Source organism: Podarcis vaucheri (assembly GCF_965113315.1).
Source record: "Podarcis vaucheri genome assembly, chromosome: 9".
NCBI classification, from domain to species: domain Eukaryota; kingdom Metazoa; phylum Chordata; class Lepidosauria; order Squamata; family Lacertidae; genus Podarcis; species Podarcis vaucheri.
In genome coordinates this window covers 74,737,418-74,754,042 of record NC_138767.1, presented here as the reverse complement: position 1 = coordinate 74,754,042, position 16,625 = coordinate 74,737,418, and the positions used below count along the sequence as shown (strand labels likewise).

Genomic DNA, 16,625 nt, shown 5'->3' with positions numbered 1-16,625 from the left:
TTTAATTTTTTTAAATGATTTGTGGTTTTTTTATATGTGTGTATAAAACATTATAGATAATATATACTGTATTACAGTAATATATGAAGGATTTATATAGCTGTAAATTATTACTGATACATCACACCTAAGTACAGGTACCAAAGTCCAAATGCAAAGGTTCCAAGGCCCCGCCCCCTCCGCTTGCGTCACCCCGCCCCCGAGCGTCACCGCGTTCCCCAGTCGCGCCTGCGCACTGGCTGCTTCCGACCTGCGCTCCGTTGCCATGGCGGCCGGCCTGAGCGGAATGTTCGGGAACCAGGGCCCGGTCCCTCCTCCTCCGCCGCCGCCGCCTCCTCCGCCCGTAGCCCCCGGTGTGTCAGGGCCAGCCGGCCTCCTCCCGCCGAACCCCGCGGGCCCGCGGAACCCCAACAGCACCCTCGTGGACGAGCTGGAGGCGTCTTTCGAGGTAGGCCGCGGCGGGCGGGCGGGAGCCGGGAGGTACCATGATTGTAAGGGGAGGAGGGGGGGGATGAACGAAAGTGAGCGGGAGAGGGCCGTTGCCGTGTCCCTCCCTCGGACGCGGGAGCTCTTCGAACAAGAGGCCTCCCTAACCATAGAGACGGGGACAATGGTAAACAGAGCTTGTCTGTACTTCCGGTTCCTGTTTCAACAATTTCCCCCTCCCTTTTAATACGGACATGTTGCTGTTTAGTCTTTTAGTCGTGTCCGACTCTTCGTGACCCCCTGGACCAGAGCACGCCAGACACTCCTGTCTTCCACTGCCTCCCGCAGTTTGGTGAAACTCATGCTGGTAGCTTCAAGAACACTGTCCAGCCATCTCGTCCTCTGTCGTCCCCTTCTCCTTGTGCCCTCCATCTTTCCCAACTCAGGTTCTTTTCCAGGGAGTCTTCTCTTCTCATGAGGTGGCCAAAGTCTTGGAGCCTCAGCTTCAGGATCTGTCCTTCCAGTGAGCACTCAGGGCTGATTTCCTTAAGAATGGAGAGGTTTGACCTTCTTGCAGTCCATGGGACTCTCAAGAGTCTCCTCCAGCACCAGAATTCAAAAGCATCAATTCTTTGGCGATCAGCCTTCTTTATGGTCCAGCTCTCACTTCCATACATCACTACTGGGAAAACCATAGCTTGAACTGATGTCTTTGCTTTTTAAGATGCTGTCTAGGTTTGTCATTGCTTTTCTCCCAAGAAGCAGGCGTCTTTCAATTTCATGACTGCTGTCACCATCTGCAGTGATCATGGAGCCCAAGAAAGTAAAATCTCTCACTGCCTCCATTTCTTCCACTTCTATTTGCCAGGAGGTGATGGGACATAGACTTTCAAAAATATAGACTTGGACATGTCCTGTGTGCAGAGCAGCTTTCGGGCTCACATTGGAGGATTCCCCCCCCCCTTGTCGAATCCCAAGAGCCAGAAGGGAATTTTGCCCGTGCAAATCCTAAAAACGCTCTTTCTAGTTCAGGTCTTCTATGCTTTTTCTAATCCAGGCCTCATTAACGTCTGACATTATATATTTTAAGGATGATACGTTGTTATTGTTGCACATTTTAGTTTTTTAGTTTTTTAAAAATTGGGTTTTATAAACAAGAATAATGCTATACAAATAAGTAGACCAAGTTTTCTCATGTCATTTGTATATCACAAAAATAGCATAATAAATGTGGAAAGATATCCACAACATATGTTTCATTATTAGTGGTCAATATATGAGTTCTTGGTTCATGAATTGGTGTAAACAATTAGGAAGAAGAAGAAAAAGGTGAAAGTGCTCTGCCAAAGCAAACACGTGATCACTTTGCAGTGTGCGCCGCTTGATGGCGGCTCTGCAGTGTTAACTTTCCAGGGGGACAGCTGTTTTGGCCTGTTGCTGCCAAAACAACCAGCTGTCTTCAGAACAGACTAATGTTTGTAAGCTTTGAAGCAGGGTGTCTCAAAGTTGGGGCCCCAGCTGTTGTTGGACTACAACTCCTAGCATCCTGGACCGCTTGTCCTGCCAGCTAAGGATGATGGGAGCCCTAGTTTGAGAAACACTGCAAGGCGCCACAAGACCCTTATATGTAATCACACCCTGTTAACTTTTCAGGTATGGAGTTGAGGCTGCGGCTCCTTTGGACTCCTAGCCAAAAATCCTCCATTCACGCATATTTGATCTCTTTACGACAGTGATGGCCAAACTTGGCCCTCCAGCTGTTTTGGGACTACAATTCCCACCATCCCTGACCACTGGTCCTGCCAGCTAAGTATGATGGGAGTTGTAGTCCAACAACAACTGGGGACCCAAGTTTGAGAAACACTGCAAGGCGCCATAAGACCCTTATACGTAATCACACCCTGTTAACTTTTCAGGTTTGGAGGCTGCGGCTCCTAGCCAAAAATCCTCCATGCACGGACATTTGCAAAGCTAAGTGGGGGCTGTTTGGGTTCCATATTGGATTGAGGACCGCTTGTTGAGATTTCCGCACTGCAGGGGATTGGACTAGATGACCCTTGGGGTGCCTTTCAGCATAGTAAAAAATGAGAAAAGGAATCATTGCTTGCAACACAGCCTGGATTTTTGGGTGACCTTTAAAGTCCCCGCTGGCCACTGTTCCTATTGGCACAGAGTGGCATTGATCTGAGATCTGCTGCTTTGCGCTGGGAAGTTGTCAAACCAGTTTTGGATGGGCAGTAGCCAGAAGGGTCATAGTAGTGGAGTGTGTTTCTAGCATTTGTTTCTACAATGGAGCAGCCCTCCCTCCAGGGCAAGGCATGGCCAAACTTGGCCCTCCAGCTGTTTTGGGTCTACAATTCCCATCATCCCTGACCAGTGGTCCTGTTAGCTAGGGATGATGGGAGTTGTAGTCCCAAAACAGCTGGAGGGCCAAGTTTGGCCATGCCTTCTCTAGAGCCTTTAACAAGAAGTGTGCTCTTACCTATCAGATATTTATTATATCCAGTCCTGCTTGGTTGTCGAAACCAAAAGTGTTTATATGGTTATACAGTGGTACCTCGGTTTACTAACTTAATCCGTTCCGGAAGTCCGTTCTTAAACCGAAACCGTTCTTAAACCAAGACGCTCTTTCCCTAATGAGGTCTCCCGGTGCCCTTCCACCATTCAGCTTCCGTTCTTACACCGAGGCAAAGTTCGCAAACTGGGACACTTTCCGGTTTTGTGGAGTTCGTAAACCGAATAGTTTGTAAACAGGGCTGTTCTTAAACTGGGGTACCACTGTAGTATCTATTAGCCCTGAAGATTCAGTTGGATCTCACAATACTATATTTCATGGCCCCTTCCCCCCCCTTCAGCATTCCCCCCCTTTCTGTATACTTGTGTTTATAAAGTCGCAGTTGATGTCATTAAGGCAGATATAAATCTCTGTCAGTCGAGGAGAAAGATGCTTCATTTATTGGCGTGTGAAATAAAAGCCCACGAATTTTTTCGTAGAAAGCAAAAATGCATTTAATGGTTCAGCATTGCTTATGGGAAACAAGCGGAAGCTGTATACCCATAATGGCATGTACACTGTGAACGTCCTTCTGTTTCTAGTAATTGCTTTTATATATTTCTCTAATTACCCAGGCTTGCTTTGCTTCTCTCGTGAGTCAAGATTATGTCAATGGTACAGACCAGGAAGAAATTAGAACTGGTAAGCCTATACCTCCATCTTCATTTTAACTTAGATTTTGTTTTATTTTGCTGCTTTAGTTTTTATCTCTTGTTGCTTTTTATGATGTTGCTTGGTTAAATGGTTTTTTAATTGTAAGTTTTTTTGAGAGTCCTCTGGACTAAGCCAACCAATTAGTAATTGCTTAAGGTAAAATAAAGTAGATTATGCGAAATCAGTAGGGCTGGAAAGTTATTCACTTGGTGTTTCCCAAACCATTGGTAGCTAGACCACATCTGGTGCTCCCAATTAGAAGCATATTTTACTTGAGCACATTTTACTGATTATCTTACAGGAGAGCTCCATCAGGGAATCCTGTTGCATATTTATTATTGCCCTTGGGATGATGCTTGTACTTATATATTGACATTCTGAGGAACATAGATTGGCAGATGCATCTGATATGTATTGGCTTAAGTTTTCAAGATGTTGTTTAGTCTTCTTTGTGATACAGTTTAAGAATCATGGTGCTACTGTGCACTTAAACTCCATCACTTGAATTCTACACAGGTAAAACTTTTTATGCATGTAGTAAAATCACACCTGTGATTTCTATTCAAAAACTGAAGGATTCTTTTTTCCTCTCATCAGAAATTTTGTTTTAATTACCTTTTTCACATAACTCTTTTGTTAAAATGGTTATATTTTAGCAGACTATGTATACAACATGCAAAATCGAGATTCCTATGTATTCTTTATCAGCCCACTGCCTCTTTGAACGTTCTGTTTTTTCCCTTTTAAAAAAAAGAGTGTTAAAACTATGAACTACTTTATACAAACCTCATTTTTGCAAGTTTTTAAGAATGCAGTAATTTTAGCCAAAAAAATTCACTTTGCTCGTATCACAGCCTGGTCCGTAACTGGTTTGTAAAATTATGAATATTCAATTTTCCTGTGGAATAACTTTGAAATCTTGTTGCTCTCTCTGCGTATTAGGCGTTGACCAGTGTATCCAGAAATTTTTAGATGTTGCACGGCAAACAGAATGCTTTTTCTTACAAAAAAGGCTGCAGTTATGTGTCCAGAAACCAGAGCAAGTAATTAAAGAGGTACGTGTTGGGTTTTCCTCTAGGCTTGAACATGACATCTAAATCTATACACAGAGTTATGACAGAGTAAGCAGATATATCCTGACTGATACTTTGTCTTTGATTCATTCATTTAGTTCAGTCTTAAATGGATAAAAATAATTTAATAAATACAATGGAGTTAAATCTACATACAGTTTACTTGGCCAGCAACAGACAGATGAAGGTTTTTTTCCCGTCCAAACAATCTCATAACTGTATGTGTTCAGATTAGTGCAGCACAATTATGACCATGGTTTCCACAGCAGTAAGTCCTGTTGAATTCAGTGGGCTTACTCTCAGGTATGTGGGGTTAGGAGTGCCGTTTTAGGGAACATTTGCCTTGTGTAGTAGTTTTAGAACTGCTGGGGGAAATGAATCAGCTGCAAAATTTGCAGGAAACCTTGGTTAGAGCGTGTTGAAAATTTGTCGTTGGGCCTCCGTCCTGAGGAGCGTAATTTAAACTCTGTGACCACACGAAAACAATTTATGTTTTAATCAACTCTTAGCAGGCAGGCACTGCTTTAAAGTTGCAAGGTATGCATTCCAATATAGTTCATCATAGTTCTTGATGGTAACTAAGAAAAGGACAAATGTTCATTTTGTGTGGAGAGTTAAGTGTAATTGCAGAGCAGCTGAGCGGAGCATCAAGAATGCCCATGGTCCCCATTTTGCTTCTGCCATGGTCTCAGTGTTGTAAAGATAACTGCAGGAATATGGGCAAAGTGCACTAAATACTCAAAATATTATATATGTGCTTGGGGGAGGGGGAGGAAACATAACTGGATGTTGGAAAACACTGCCTTGCTCCAAGCACCCGTCCGGTATGTGTCTTGTCATCCTTCCCTTTTTCAGAGCTTTGCCCAAAGGTTGAAAGTCTGTTTCAGAGTCATTAAAAGCGCACTTAAATAGTAACTCGTACAGAGGAAGAGATTGACACTTATCAAAATCCCTGTAAGAAATGCATTGTCCAGAGAGGGAAATAGATGTTACTTTTTCTTTTGAAACTTGCATCATACGAATATTTAAAAAGAATATAACCTCTTGTGACAACAGAAAGGATAGCTTGCTGTGAGAATTATTTCTTCAGTTGCATAGGAACAGCTCTTACATAAAAGTGATTCCTTGTTGCTTGTAATTTCCTGTGTACCTGTCTCTCCTGTAGGATGTTTCAGAGCTGAGAAATGAACTGCAGAGGAAGGAAGCACTAATTCAGAAGCACTTGGGTAAACTGCGACACTGGCAGCAGGTTCTGGAAGACATCAATGTCCAGCACAAAAAGCCTGCTGAAATGCCTCAAGGATCCTTAGCCTATCTAGAGCAGGCGTCGGCTAACATTCCTGCACCGCTCAAGCAAACGTGAACAACGTAATGGACTTCCTATTGTCTGTGCGGTGCAACTTCATATGGATATTTTTTAGAAGCATAACAAAATGATGATAAAGCCATTTGCCCTTTCAGGGCTCAGAATGAGGGCTTGGTTTAGGTTTTGTACTTTTATTAATCACCTGGCCCAACAAATTACATATGGAGCAGACTCAAAACAAGCATATCTCTGAGCTGTTAAAATGCTTTCTGCTGAAGAAACGACAAATAGGTGTTTTTGAGCTATCACATGGGTAGTTTTGTCGTAGTAATGAATAAGTGTGTTTTTATTTTTAAAACTCCCAAACTTCACAGGTAGTGTGCCATGTGCCCAAAATATAGTGGCTCATCTGTGGAACAAAATATTGGCTGAAATTCAGGGGGTTACTTCAGGCATGCAGTTTGGGGCTTGTCTGCTTTTGAAATTTGCATTGGTGGTCAGTGGGGAAGGGGCTCTGCTGAAAACAGTAGCTGAGCCCTTGTATGTGCTCAAAATAGCCTTTTGGGTCGCTGCTCTTGGTCCTAGGGTTTTTCTTTCTGCTACTGCCTCTTTTCATGGTATAAGAAATTCAACAAAAGGCTCTACAGCACATAATCTTATTTTTATGTTCTTTCTGCCTAAGGGAGGAGAATCAGAGTGGCCACTTTATTATTATTATTTTATTTTACAACCTCAATTGCTTTCTTAATGCCTGCCATCACAGCTTCCTACGTATTTTTCTTTTGTGTCTCAAGCCATGTCTTTTCCTTTTGTCCCTGGAAGCATGTTGCTCTAAATTATCTCTTCAAAACAGCATCAGCATTGCTGTTCAAGGTTCCTGTTTTATAATGTAAGAACAGAAAATACTCATGACATGTATGTAGCTAGGCACAATTTCATGGATCTGACTGTAAATCAACAACTACTTTCTCTAGTTTGAATCAACAAAATGATAATAAACCACACATGGGGGAATACAGTGTACTTAGTTTTATTTTGATAGCATCACCAAATGAGTTTTAGGTAATGTTCATTTTTTATTTTGATCACATAACAATAAGTTTGTTTTATATATACAAAGCACCCTCGGCTTATTTTATTCAGAAAATTGTTTGGCTTTCTTTCAAGTACACTGTTTTGCTTCAGACATTTCCCAAAGATTCTGGTTCCAAATGGGTTTGGTAATCTGACATAGTATATTGGCATTGCTGGCTGAAATTATAGGTGTTCTTGAATTTGCTTCTTGAAAACTGAAGAGTTTGAACACTAACACTTGGCTTTAATGCTGTATGTATTTAAATGCGACAATCCAAACAATGCAGATGTTCTGAAGTTAGCTTGATTTGATGTTAAGGTAAAGACAATAGAAGAACACTATTTCCTAACCGAGGAAAAACATGTTTTGTCATCTGTCACTATAGGGCACAGATACACCATGAAATATTAGCATCCAAAGAACCATAAAGCCGTTGGTGGATGGACCTTTGGCCTGATCCAACTGGACCCTTCATATATTCTTATGATATAGAGATAAAGTCATACCTCGTGTTGTATCTGCTTCATGTTGCATTTTTTGTGTTACATCCTGCAGCAACCCGGAAGTGCCAGAACACGTTACATCCGGGTTTTGCCGCTCACGCATTCAAATACATATATTTTAACTTCTTGTCCTAGGTTGCTTTCTTTGTTTACTGTGCTATCTAAATGTGTTTTCAGGTTGTCATTCTTTTATAAGCTGCTCTGGGAATCCTATTCAACTGAAGCTGATTAGAAATAAAACATTAAGAGGGGTCTTAAATTAACATAAATAAAATAGTATATACATGAAGATTGGTCATCCATATAAAAAGCACTTATTTATTTATGGTAATATTTCAACCATATCATGTTAATTTCCTGCTGTGTCAAATCAAATTTAATGGTTCTCTCACAAACCTCAGAGTTTATGGTCCTTGTGTTATCTTTCTTAACTTATTCTGCAAAGCACTATATAAATATTTAACATCAACAGTACTATCCGTGTAGGATATTCTATAAATAGTTTCTCTCAGAAAGAGAAGTATTTCGTAAACCACTCCTGATGGCGAGGGTCCAGTTTCTGAGCATCTTTGGGTTCTGATGTTTCATTACTTTGCAGCCTGAAGAGAAAAAAAATACAAATAAAGATATGAGTAAAAAATGAGTTGGAAATACGAGTAATCAGAGGTAGCAGTAACTGGCACTCTGTGTAACTAACATTACTATGTAATATTGCCCGTGAACTGGAAATCACTTGGAAGAGAGAAGTTTGCATTTTGAGTCCTGGCCACAGTTATGAGTAGAAGAAAAAATGGCTGCAGAGGGCAAGATTCCTCCCTCTATTCCAAAATAACGCTTTATTCCTAACTGCCAGTTGCCCCGGGACTGCAGAATCGGAAAGGAAGTGTATGCTGGGCACATTTCTTGACAAGAGGGTTGTTTTTTAAAAATGAACACCAACACAATATTGTTGCAATCTTGTAAGCCACTTTAGGGACCATACAATCAAAAGGCAAGGCAACTCATCAAAATACATGCATAAACAAGGACTGGAAGAAGGGTTTGGCAACTCAAGATATTCCACAAAGCAGTCCAGCTCCACCAGGTTCGCTTTGGCTTGATGTTCAAGCTACTGTACGTTGAAATATTCCAGAGAGCAAATCCCGTGAAATGAAGGAGGTACGCTGAATGTTCAGCTTGTCTTCAAAAATGACGCAAGAAATACAGACATGAGGTTTTACTAAAGCAGCTTTAATATAATCTGTTTTCTGTCAGCAACTTTGTACTCACTGACATCTTTATTTGAATTTTGTATTCTCAAAATATGTAATATATCTGTGCACACAGCAGGAGCTAAGAAATAAATTCTGCCACATCAAACCACTATCCCTGTCAGAAAAATCTTATACCAGGAATTATCTTGATCTAAAATGCCACCACCAATGAAATGAAATACTGCATAGGTTGTAATCTTGCTACCTCCTATTTGTTAAAAGATACTGCTATTTGCATAGGCCTTAAGTTACACTTAAGAGTTACACTCTTGTCTATACTGACTTCCATTGATTTCAGGAAATCTACTCAGAGCATGACATAATTGCTTGTGCCCATTTCTTCATATAGGTCACATAATATAAAACACCCATAAAGGTCAGTCCTAGCACTTCAGAGCTCGCTTGAGTCTCTAGGAAGCTGCTATGGTGAGGAAGACCCAAACTCTCAACACTCACACAAACCTTGTGTGGTTTGGGGATGGTAGCCATTAAACAGGTGCTAAACAAGCCTATTTTGCTGGGAAACATGTCTTTCTAAATAAGCTGACAAACTTAGTGACTACCGTATTTTTTGCTCTATAAGACTCACTTTTTCCCTCCTAAAAAGTAAGGGGAAATGTGTGTGCGTCTTATGGAGCGAATGCAGGCTGCGCAGGTATCCCAGAAGCCAGAACAGCAAGAGGGATTGCTGCTTTCACTGCACAGTGATCCCTCTTGCTGTTCTGGCTTCTGAGATTCAGAATATTTTTTTTCTTGTTTTCCTCCTCCAAAAACTAGGTCCGTCTTGTGGTCTGGTGCGTCTTATAGAGCGAAAAATACGGTATTTCGTTTCCTTTATTCCTGTTTACTCTCTCATCATCGTTTCTATTCTTCCCCAAAATTCTGGAGCTCCACTTGCTATTTAGCAACAGATTCTAGGCACTGCTGAACTCATTTTATAGGAAGTAACGTTTTTGATCTCGTCCACACGACTCGTTTTAGAGAGCATAGAATCTTAAGAGTTGGAAGGGACCCAAGGGCCATCTAGTCCAACCCCCTGCCAAGCAGGAATCTCAGCTAAAGCATCTATGACAGATAGCCACCCAACCTCTGCTTAAATCTCTCCCAAGGAAGGGGAGTCCACAACCTCCCAAGGGAGCTCAGATCAGAATGATGTTTTGTTATTGATGAAGTCTAAGAATACTTTGGTTAAATGAACACTAGTGACTCAGAAGTAAATACCAATGGGTTCAATAGGGCTTTACTTCTAGGAGGAATGGAATAGGATTGTAGCTTCATTATATAGGATCACAGCTTTCTCCCCGTAAGTACAGACTGATGACTTACCTTGGGGCTGGCTTGGTCTCCAAGGCTTGGACTGATGGATAGCACACTCTGACACAGCCAGGATTCTGATCCAAACTTGTCGATTTTGTAATCTGGGGTGGATTTCTCTTCGGCCTCAAGTCACCACTCAGAAAGCTTTTTGCATAGGAAGCTAAATTCGGAACGCTGACAATGCGGCTGGGAGCTTCATTCATTTTCTTCTTCTGCTTTACGAGGAGAACAGAATTGCGTATCTCATTATTATTAATATTTAATAACATGAATTAATATACCACCCTATACCCAGAGGTCTCAGGGCAGTTCGCAGAATAAAAAATATATATAAAACCACAAGCAAAATAAAAACAACCACCCAATAACACACACCCCCTGCAAAAATCCCCACATTTTAAAAGAGCATAGGATGTCAATCAAGTCAACCAAAGGCCTGGTTAAAAAAGAATGTTTCTGCCTGCACCTAAAGTGTATAATGAAGGCGCCAGGGGAGGGCATTCCACAGGTGGGGAGCCACTGCAGAAAAGTCCCTGTTTTGCCACCCTCCGGACCTCTCGAGGAGGAGGCACATGGAGGGCCTCAGAAGATGACCTCAGCGTCTGGGTAGGTTCATATGGAAAATGGTGGTCCTTGAGGTATTGTGGTCCTGAGCTGTTTAAGGCTTTATAGGTCAAAACCAGCACTTTGAATTGGGCCCAGAAACTAATTGGTAGACAGTGCAGTTGGACCAGGACTGGTGTAATATGCCCAAACCGTCTTGCTCTGGTGAGCAACCTGGCTGCTGAATTCTGCACTAGCTAAAGTTTCTGAACTGTCTTCAGAGGCAGCCCTTGTTTCCTTGTACCTTATGCTTTCTTGTCATTGAATATTATTAAAATAGGTTGTACCCTCTCCCCAAACCCAACTTCTCTGCTCAGAATGTAATAACGTTCAAGCACATACGTTCTTCAGCAATATTTACAACAGCCCAAGAAAGTAGGTCAGTTTTATCATTCCCCATACAGCAGATGTGAGATTAAGGCTGGGAAACGTGCCAAAGACTACCTCATGAGTTCATGGCTGAGGGAAGATTGGACTTGGGGACTTCCCAGCTGACAGTATTTATTGGTTTCACCGGTATGGAGACAGAGGCCTGACATTGTAAAATAAACTTAATGAGTTGCATGCAAAGTTAACTTAGGTCCATTAATGTCAGTGGCTCTGCTCAGAGTAAAACTTCATTTGCTAACAACCCACAATGTGTATCATTCTTTATTGCCTGGCATTAGGCATATACCATAGCAAAATATGGCTATGAATCCATAACTATTGGGTTGCACCCAATCTAATCACTCTGTGAAAGGAAAGAGATATATGCTCAGAAAACAGGCAGTTGGCTGCAACTATATGCAATTAATATCCAATGCTACTCAAACTCGTTGTCTGTTGATTTCAAGGGAAAGTATCACCCATGGCCTTTAATATTATCTAGGTATTTAATCATTTAATAGACTTTTGTTTGTATTACCTTTGCAATAGGAGTCAAACACGTAGTGGGGTTTGTGTTAAAAGAAAAGGACCGGTTGCGACATGGTTCTGTACTGGGCAAAAGTGAATGCTGAAGTTTGCTTCCGTCCTGTCAAGGAAAAAACACGTGCTGGTTATATAGATCATCAGCTTGAATATTATTTTAGAGCGCTTAAATCAAAACCCCTGATGAAGTCTGAACCAAAAAATGAACACAATCTGAAATGATTAATCGTGTCCTCCTTTAAAGAGGGCACGTGTTGCAGTGAGACCTGGCAACCAAACCCTGTGTTGTGGGTGGGTACGTTTGGATAGCCACAACACCCAATTGATAGGTTCCTTGATGCAGTGTTCAATCAGGCCAATGGGATGCAGGCATATATACCTATGCACGTGACCCAGAGCTTCCTCTTTTGGTGCGTGCATCGGAACAACCGCCCACCTCTCCCTATATTAAGGGCTGTGCACTTGACCTTGCTATGCCATCGTGTGTCTGTCATTGGGACAGGGGCACGGGAGGAGTTTTCCCCACTTGGCTGATTGGCTGGTGCCATTTGGGTTTCGCCTGCCGCGTAGCAAATCGTCACAACTTGTAAGGTTGCGGATAGGCTTTGGTTCAGGTGATAGGGATGGGAGAATGCTCTCACCATCCCTATGTGAAGGGTATTCAGTTAAAGGAATCCAGGGACTCAATGGTTTGGTCAACCCTTGTGAGGGGGTTGTGCCCGTGCCTGAGTCCAGGGGGGCATTTGGGTGGCGGAGATAGCCTGTTCCCGGCTTTCCGCCTATCCAGGTGTTCACCCTAAGCTGACCTATGCTGGTGCCCTGGGTCAGCGCTGCCTGCAACGGTGCAGGGAGCTAGTTGAACCAGAGCCTATGCAACTGCTCACTTGCTGTAATCAAAGTTGTGGCCTAAATTCTGCCAAAAACCAAACTAAAATTTGAGTCTTGTGTGAATTTATTTAAGGGGGAGGTTTAAAGGTCTGAACATGCAATCCTGAATGAGAGTGGGGCCTGTTGCACAGGGGTTAACAGAGGAGATCTATTCCTTCTCTCCTTCCCCCACTTTTCCATCATTCCTTTGGGCAAGAGTAACTTCTGGAGTGAAGAAGGAGGCAACTGGGTGGATGGGTATACAGGAAGTGTACACTGTGTGAGTGGGATGGTGCAAAATGGGACCAGCTGAGCCCTTTGTCAATTCTTCCTATAGGAGGATGGCTCATGCCTGAAATTAATATCATTACGTTGGGGGTGGAAGGCAGAAATAGTGTTATTCTGAAACTGGAAAATCTTTCCCAAATCTTTCAACTTGATCGCTATGGAATAGCATCATGCTGAAGTTTGAAGTTGTTTGGGGTTGTGGCCCAGCCAAAGGTCAATGTTCAAATGCCCTTGATTTCAATGTGAAAGATTTAAGCAACTGCTTCAGTGCTTCCACTGAAATAAAGGGGTCTTGAAAAATGCTTCCTATTGTCCTTCCAATGGCCAGGATCCACGTGAAATTCTGAAGACGTAAAAAAAACGGGAGAATATAAAATAAGCAGCTCATTTGAGTTTTAACACCTGTGGGGATTCCTCCCTCTCACTTCTCCTAATAACTCTAAAAAATTAAGATTGTTGTGTCGTTTGCAAGCAGGGCATTCAAAGTAATGCAAAGTTGTTATGTAAAGGAAGTGAATAAAACATATCCAAAGTGTTAAGTTGTGGGTGAACATATCAGACGACACAGTGATTCTTCAAACAGCTCTTGTTTATTCACAGGCCAGAATAGAACTGAACTGAAGGGTTCAGTCAGCCTGCTTATATAGAGCTCCAGTACAACGTAACTGTAACAATTTTCTAAAACTATCCAATCACTGAATGTCACTTTTGATCCCTTATTTGCATAAATATCTACAGTATCCCCCTGCTGGCCCAGGGTGAGAAATTCAGTACATAACACAAAGCAATACCTTTCATCACAACCTTTTGGAAAATAGCTGCTTTATAGCATGTACTGTGAATATTTTCTGGATAAAATCTTACCATTAATTCCTTGATCATCTCTTCTTTTTCATGTAATTTATCCCGCAGGCAGCCTATAAGATGTAGGTCTTCCAGCCTAGGCTCCCTCTTTCGCTCCCTCTCTTCTAATTCTTTAAGTCTGTGTCAATTACAGGATGAAAAGCACTTGAGGAAGATCGCAGAACGCAAACACAAAGTTACATATTATCAAAAATCACCATATATTAACATCTTCACTAGTCCAACACATATTGCACACTTATGCACGTAGAGCCACATACTGGTTTTCCAAGGAGACAATCTTCGCATGAAGTAGGCCTTGTGAACTACTGAAATCAGACATCATGCTTTGGACCTCCTTGCGGTGTTCTTGTTCCAAGACGTCAATTTCCCTTTTATGTTTGATTTTAAGGTCCTCTTCCAATAACCTTAAATGAGGATATCAAAATGTATAATAAAAATAAATATCGAGGACACAATTGTTCAACATGCTGTAGTGGCTTGAAAATGAAATATGAAACATTCCATAGATCAATTGAGATTTCATGAAGTATGATTGACATTTCATTTCACAGCTAAACTATGCAATGAAATGTTCAGGCAGCAGCACATTGTGTGTGGGGGGGGGGGGCTTTGGGCCTGTATACCTCAAGGAGCGTCTCCGCCCCCATCGTTCTGCCCGGACACAGAGGTCCATCTCCGAGGGCTTTCTGGTGGTTCCCTCCCTGCGAGAAGCGAGGTTACAGGGAACCAGGCAGAGGGCCTTCTCGGTAGTGGCACCCGCACTGTGGAACGCCCTCCCATCAGATGTCAAAGAGATGATCAGTAGAATGTTGGATACCTGGTGGGCGGGGCTTGTGTGTTCTGCTCTGGAATAAGCCCATCCCCTTCAGTTAAGAAGGACCAATTGCCATTTCTTTTCTTGCCTCAGACTTGCCTCACGTTGTTGTATTTTGTTTCTCCTATTATGTTATTTCGTTACAGTCTTCTTTATCATTAAAGCTTGGTTTACATTTACATGAACCACTTATTTTTCTCAAAGAAAAAAAAAACTCTGCTGAGGAAAGGTGCGGAATATCCTAAACTTGTGTGAGTCAGGGGATAGTCCCAGTTTGCCAGGAGGACTGATTTTGTTAACTTAGTGGAAAAGTAAGAAATCAAGTTAACAATCTTTTTATAAAAGAATGGAAATGGTTTATGGAATATTTACAAATAAATTGTAAACGGATAAGAACATTGGCAGGATTACTGTAATAACCTACAGTTTTATAAGAGTATATATTTGAAGTAGATGAATAAATGAGCAAATTAAGTTAATTTGGATATGCAGAAAATATTAAAAATAAATTTAAGGAACCGCAGAAAAAGGGGGAAGGAAGGCAATGTTTGAAATGTTTAAATGATTGTAATATTATTGAAATGTATAAAATTGAAAATCATAAAAAATTGTTAATCATCCCCCCCATATCCACAACAGGGCCTTCTCAGTAGTGGCACCTGCCCCGTGGAACACCCTCCCATCGGATGTCAAAGAGATAAACAATTATACAACTTTCCGTAGACATCTGAAGGCAGCCCTGTTTTGGGAAGCATTTAATATTTGCTGTTTTGGGTGGGGTACAAGAAATAAATTGCTACTGCTACTACTATTGGTGTGATAGGCCAAAATCTTACCTCATTCCACACAAAGGACTTTCAGCTAGACCTAAGGCCACATAGTCCTATTCCCACTCTTCTAATGTCCTACCTCAACAATGGCGGTTGGGGACTAGATAGTATTCCTGAAATTCAGGAGGTGGATTGGGCCCTAGGCAAAATATCAGTGGCAAACCTTCTTTGTTGGCTCTCCTTGTCTTGAAGCTGTGCAGACGTTTGTTTCTGTCGTTCCATATCTACGGTCAGCAGATCCATCGTCTCCTTAAGAAGGACATTCTCCTTTTTGAGCCCAGAATTTTCATGCTGACATTTTTCCAGTTCATCTTTAAGAGACTTCATCTGATTCTGGCAATTTTCTTCCTAAGAAAAATAGCAAAAACTGAGGTTTTGCACATTATGGATGTGGACAATAACATTCCATTTAGAAAATGCAGAAAAAGATAAAGATCTGTTTGGGGGGTCTTTTGCCGAGTAACAGAAAACAGCTGCACATGCCTATTCAACATGCAGCTGTATGAAATTCCCCCTTCCCAGAGCTTGCGTCTCTAAATCAGGGGTAGCCATGATGTCCTCTACATATGTTGTTGGTCTACATCCACTATCATCCCTGACCACTGGTCATACTGATGGGAGTTGTAGCTAACAAACATACAGTGGGTACCACGTTGGCTACCCCTGCTTTAAATTATCAGGTATATTCAAGGATTCTAGTGCAGAAAAGGATGTGGTAATGGACACAGGAGTCCGCTTCCTGAGAATCTGAGCTTTCATTTAGCAAAAAAAGCAGACTGTTAGCCCTTATAGAAGCGATGGTCAGGCTTGAAAATGTGGCTGCAGGCAATCGCTGGCAAAATCCATGCAATTTCTAGTGCTTAGCGTTCTCTATGGCTTGTTGACTCTCTCACACAGTGGCAGCACCAGAAAAAAATATCTAGGGGAGCACATAAGGGGCAAAGTATACTTCTAGGAGGGACACGGGCAGCGCTGTGGGTTAAACCACAGAGCCTAGGACTTGCTGATCAGAAGGTCGGCGGTTCGAATCCCCACGGCGGTGAGAGCTCCCGTTGCTCGGTCCCTGCTCCTGCTAACCTAACAGTTCGAAAACACGTCAAGGTGCAAGTAGATAAATAGGTACGGAAGGTCAACGGTGTTTCTATGTGCTGCTCTGGTTCGCCAGAAGCGGCTTTGTCATGCTGGCCACATGACCCGGAAGCTGTACGCCGGCTCCCTCGGCCAATAAAGCGAGATGAGCGCCGCAACCCCAGAGTCGGTCATGACTGGACCTAATGGTCAGG

At 42.2% G+C, this 16,625-nt stretch overlaps 2 protein-coding genes across 2 annotated transcripts in view; one reads left to right on the top strand and one right to left on the bottom strand.

The window, feature by feature from the left end:
* Positions 1-145: 145 nt before the first annotated feature.
* On the top strand, positions 146-7,027 carry MED28 (mediator complex subunit 28). The gene is made up of 4 exons (XM_082237490.1): positions 146-448; positions 3,556-3,622; positions 4,577-4,689; positions 5,873-7,027. The coding sequence occupies exons 1-4, from the start codon at positions 152-154 to the stop codon at positions 6,068-6,070; spliced, it is 675 nt and encodes a 224-aa protein (XP_082093616.1). The 5' UTR covers positions 146-151; the 3' UTR covers positions 6,071-7,027.
* The window catches only part of FAM184B (family with sequence similarity 184 member B), a 69,317-nt gene continuing 59,460 nt past the window's right edge, over positions 6,769-16,625 (bottom strand). Inside the window, exons 13-18 of the mRNA XM_082238489.1 lie at positions 15,506-15,690; positions 13,956-14,102; positions 13,696-13,813; positions 11,672-11,779; positions 10,171-10,376; positions 6,769-8,190 (exon numbers count right to left, since the gene is read on the bottom strand). Coding sequence (XP_082094615.1) covers positions 8,100-8,190; positions 10,171-10,376; positions 11,672-11,779; positions 13,696-13,813; positions 13,956-14,102; positions 15,506-15,690 — 855 coding nt within the window. The 3' untranslated portion in view covers positions 6,769-8,099. The remainder of the gene's footprint in view (positions 8,191-10,170; positions 10,377-11,671; positions 11,780-13,695; positions 13,814-13,955; positions 14,103-15,505; positions 15,691-16,625) is intronic.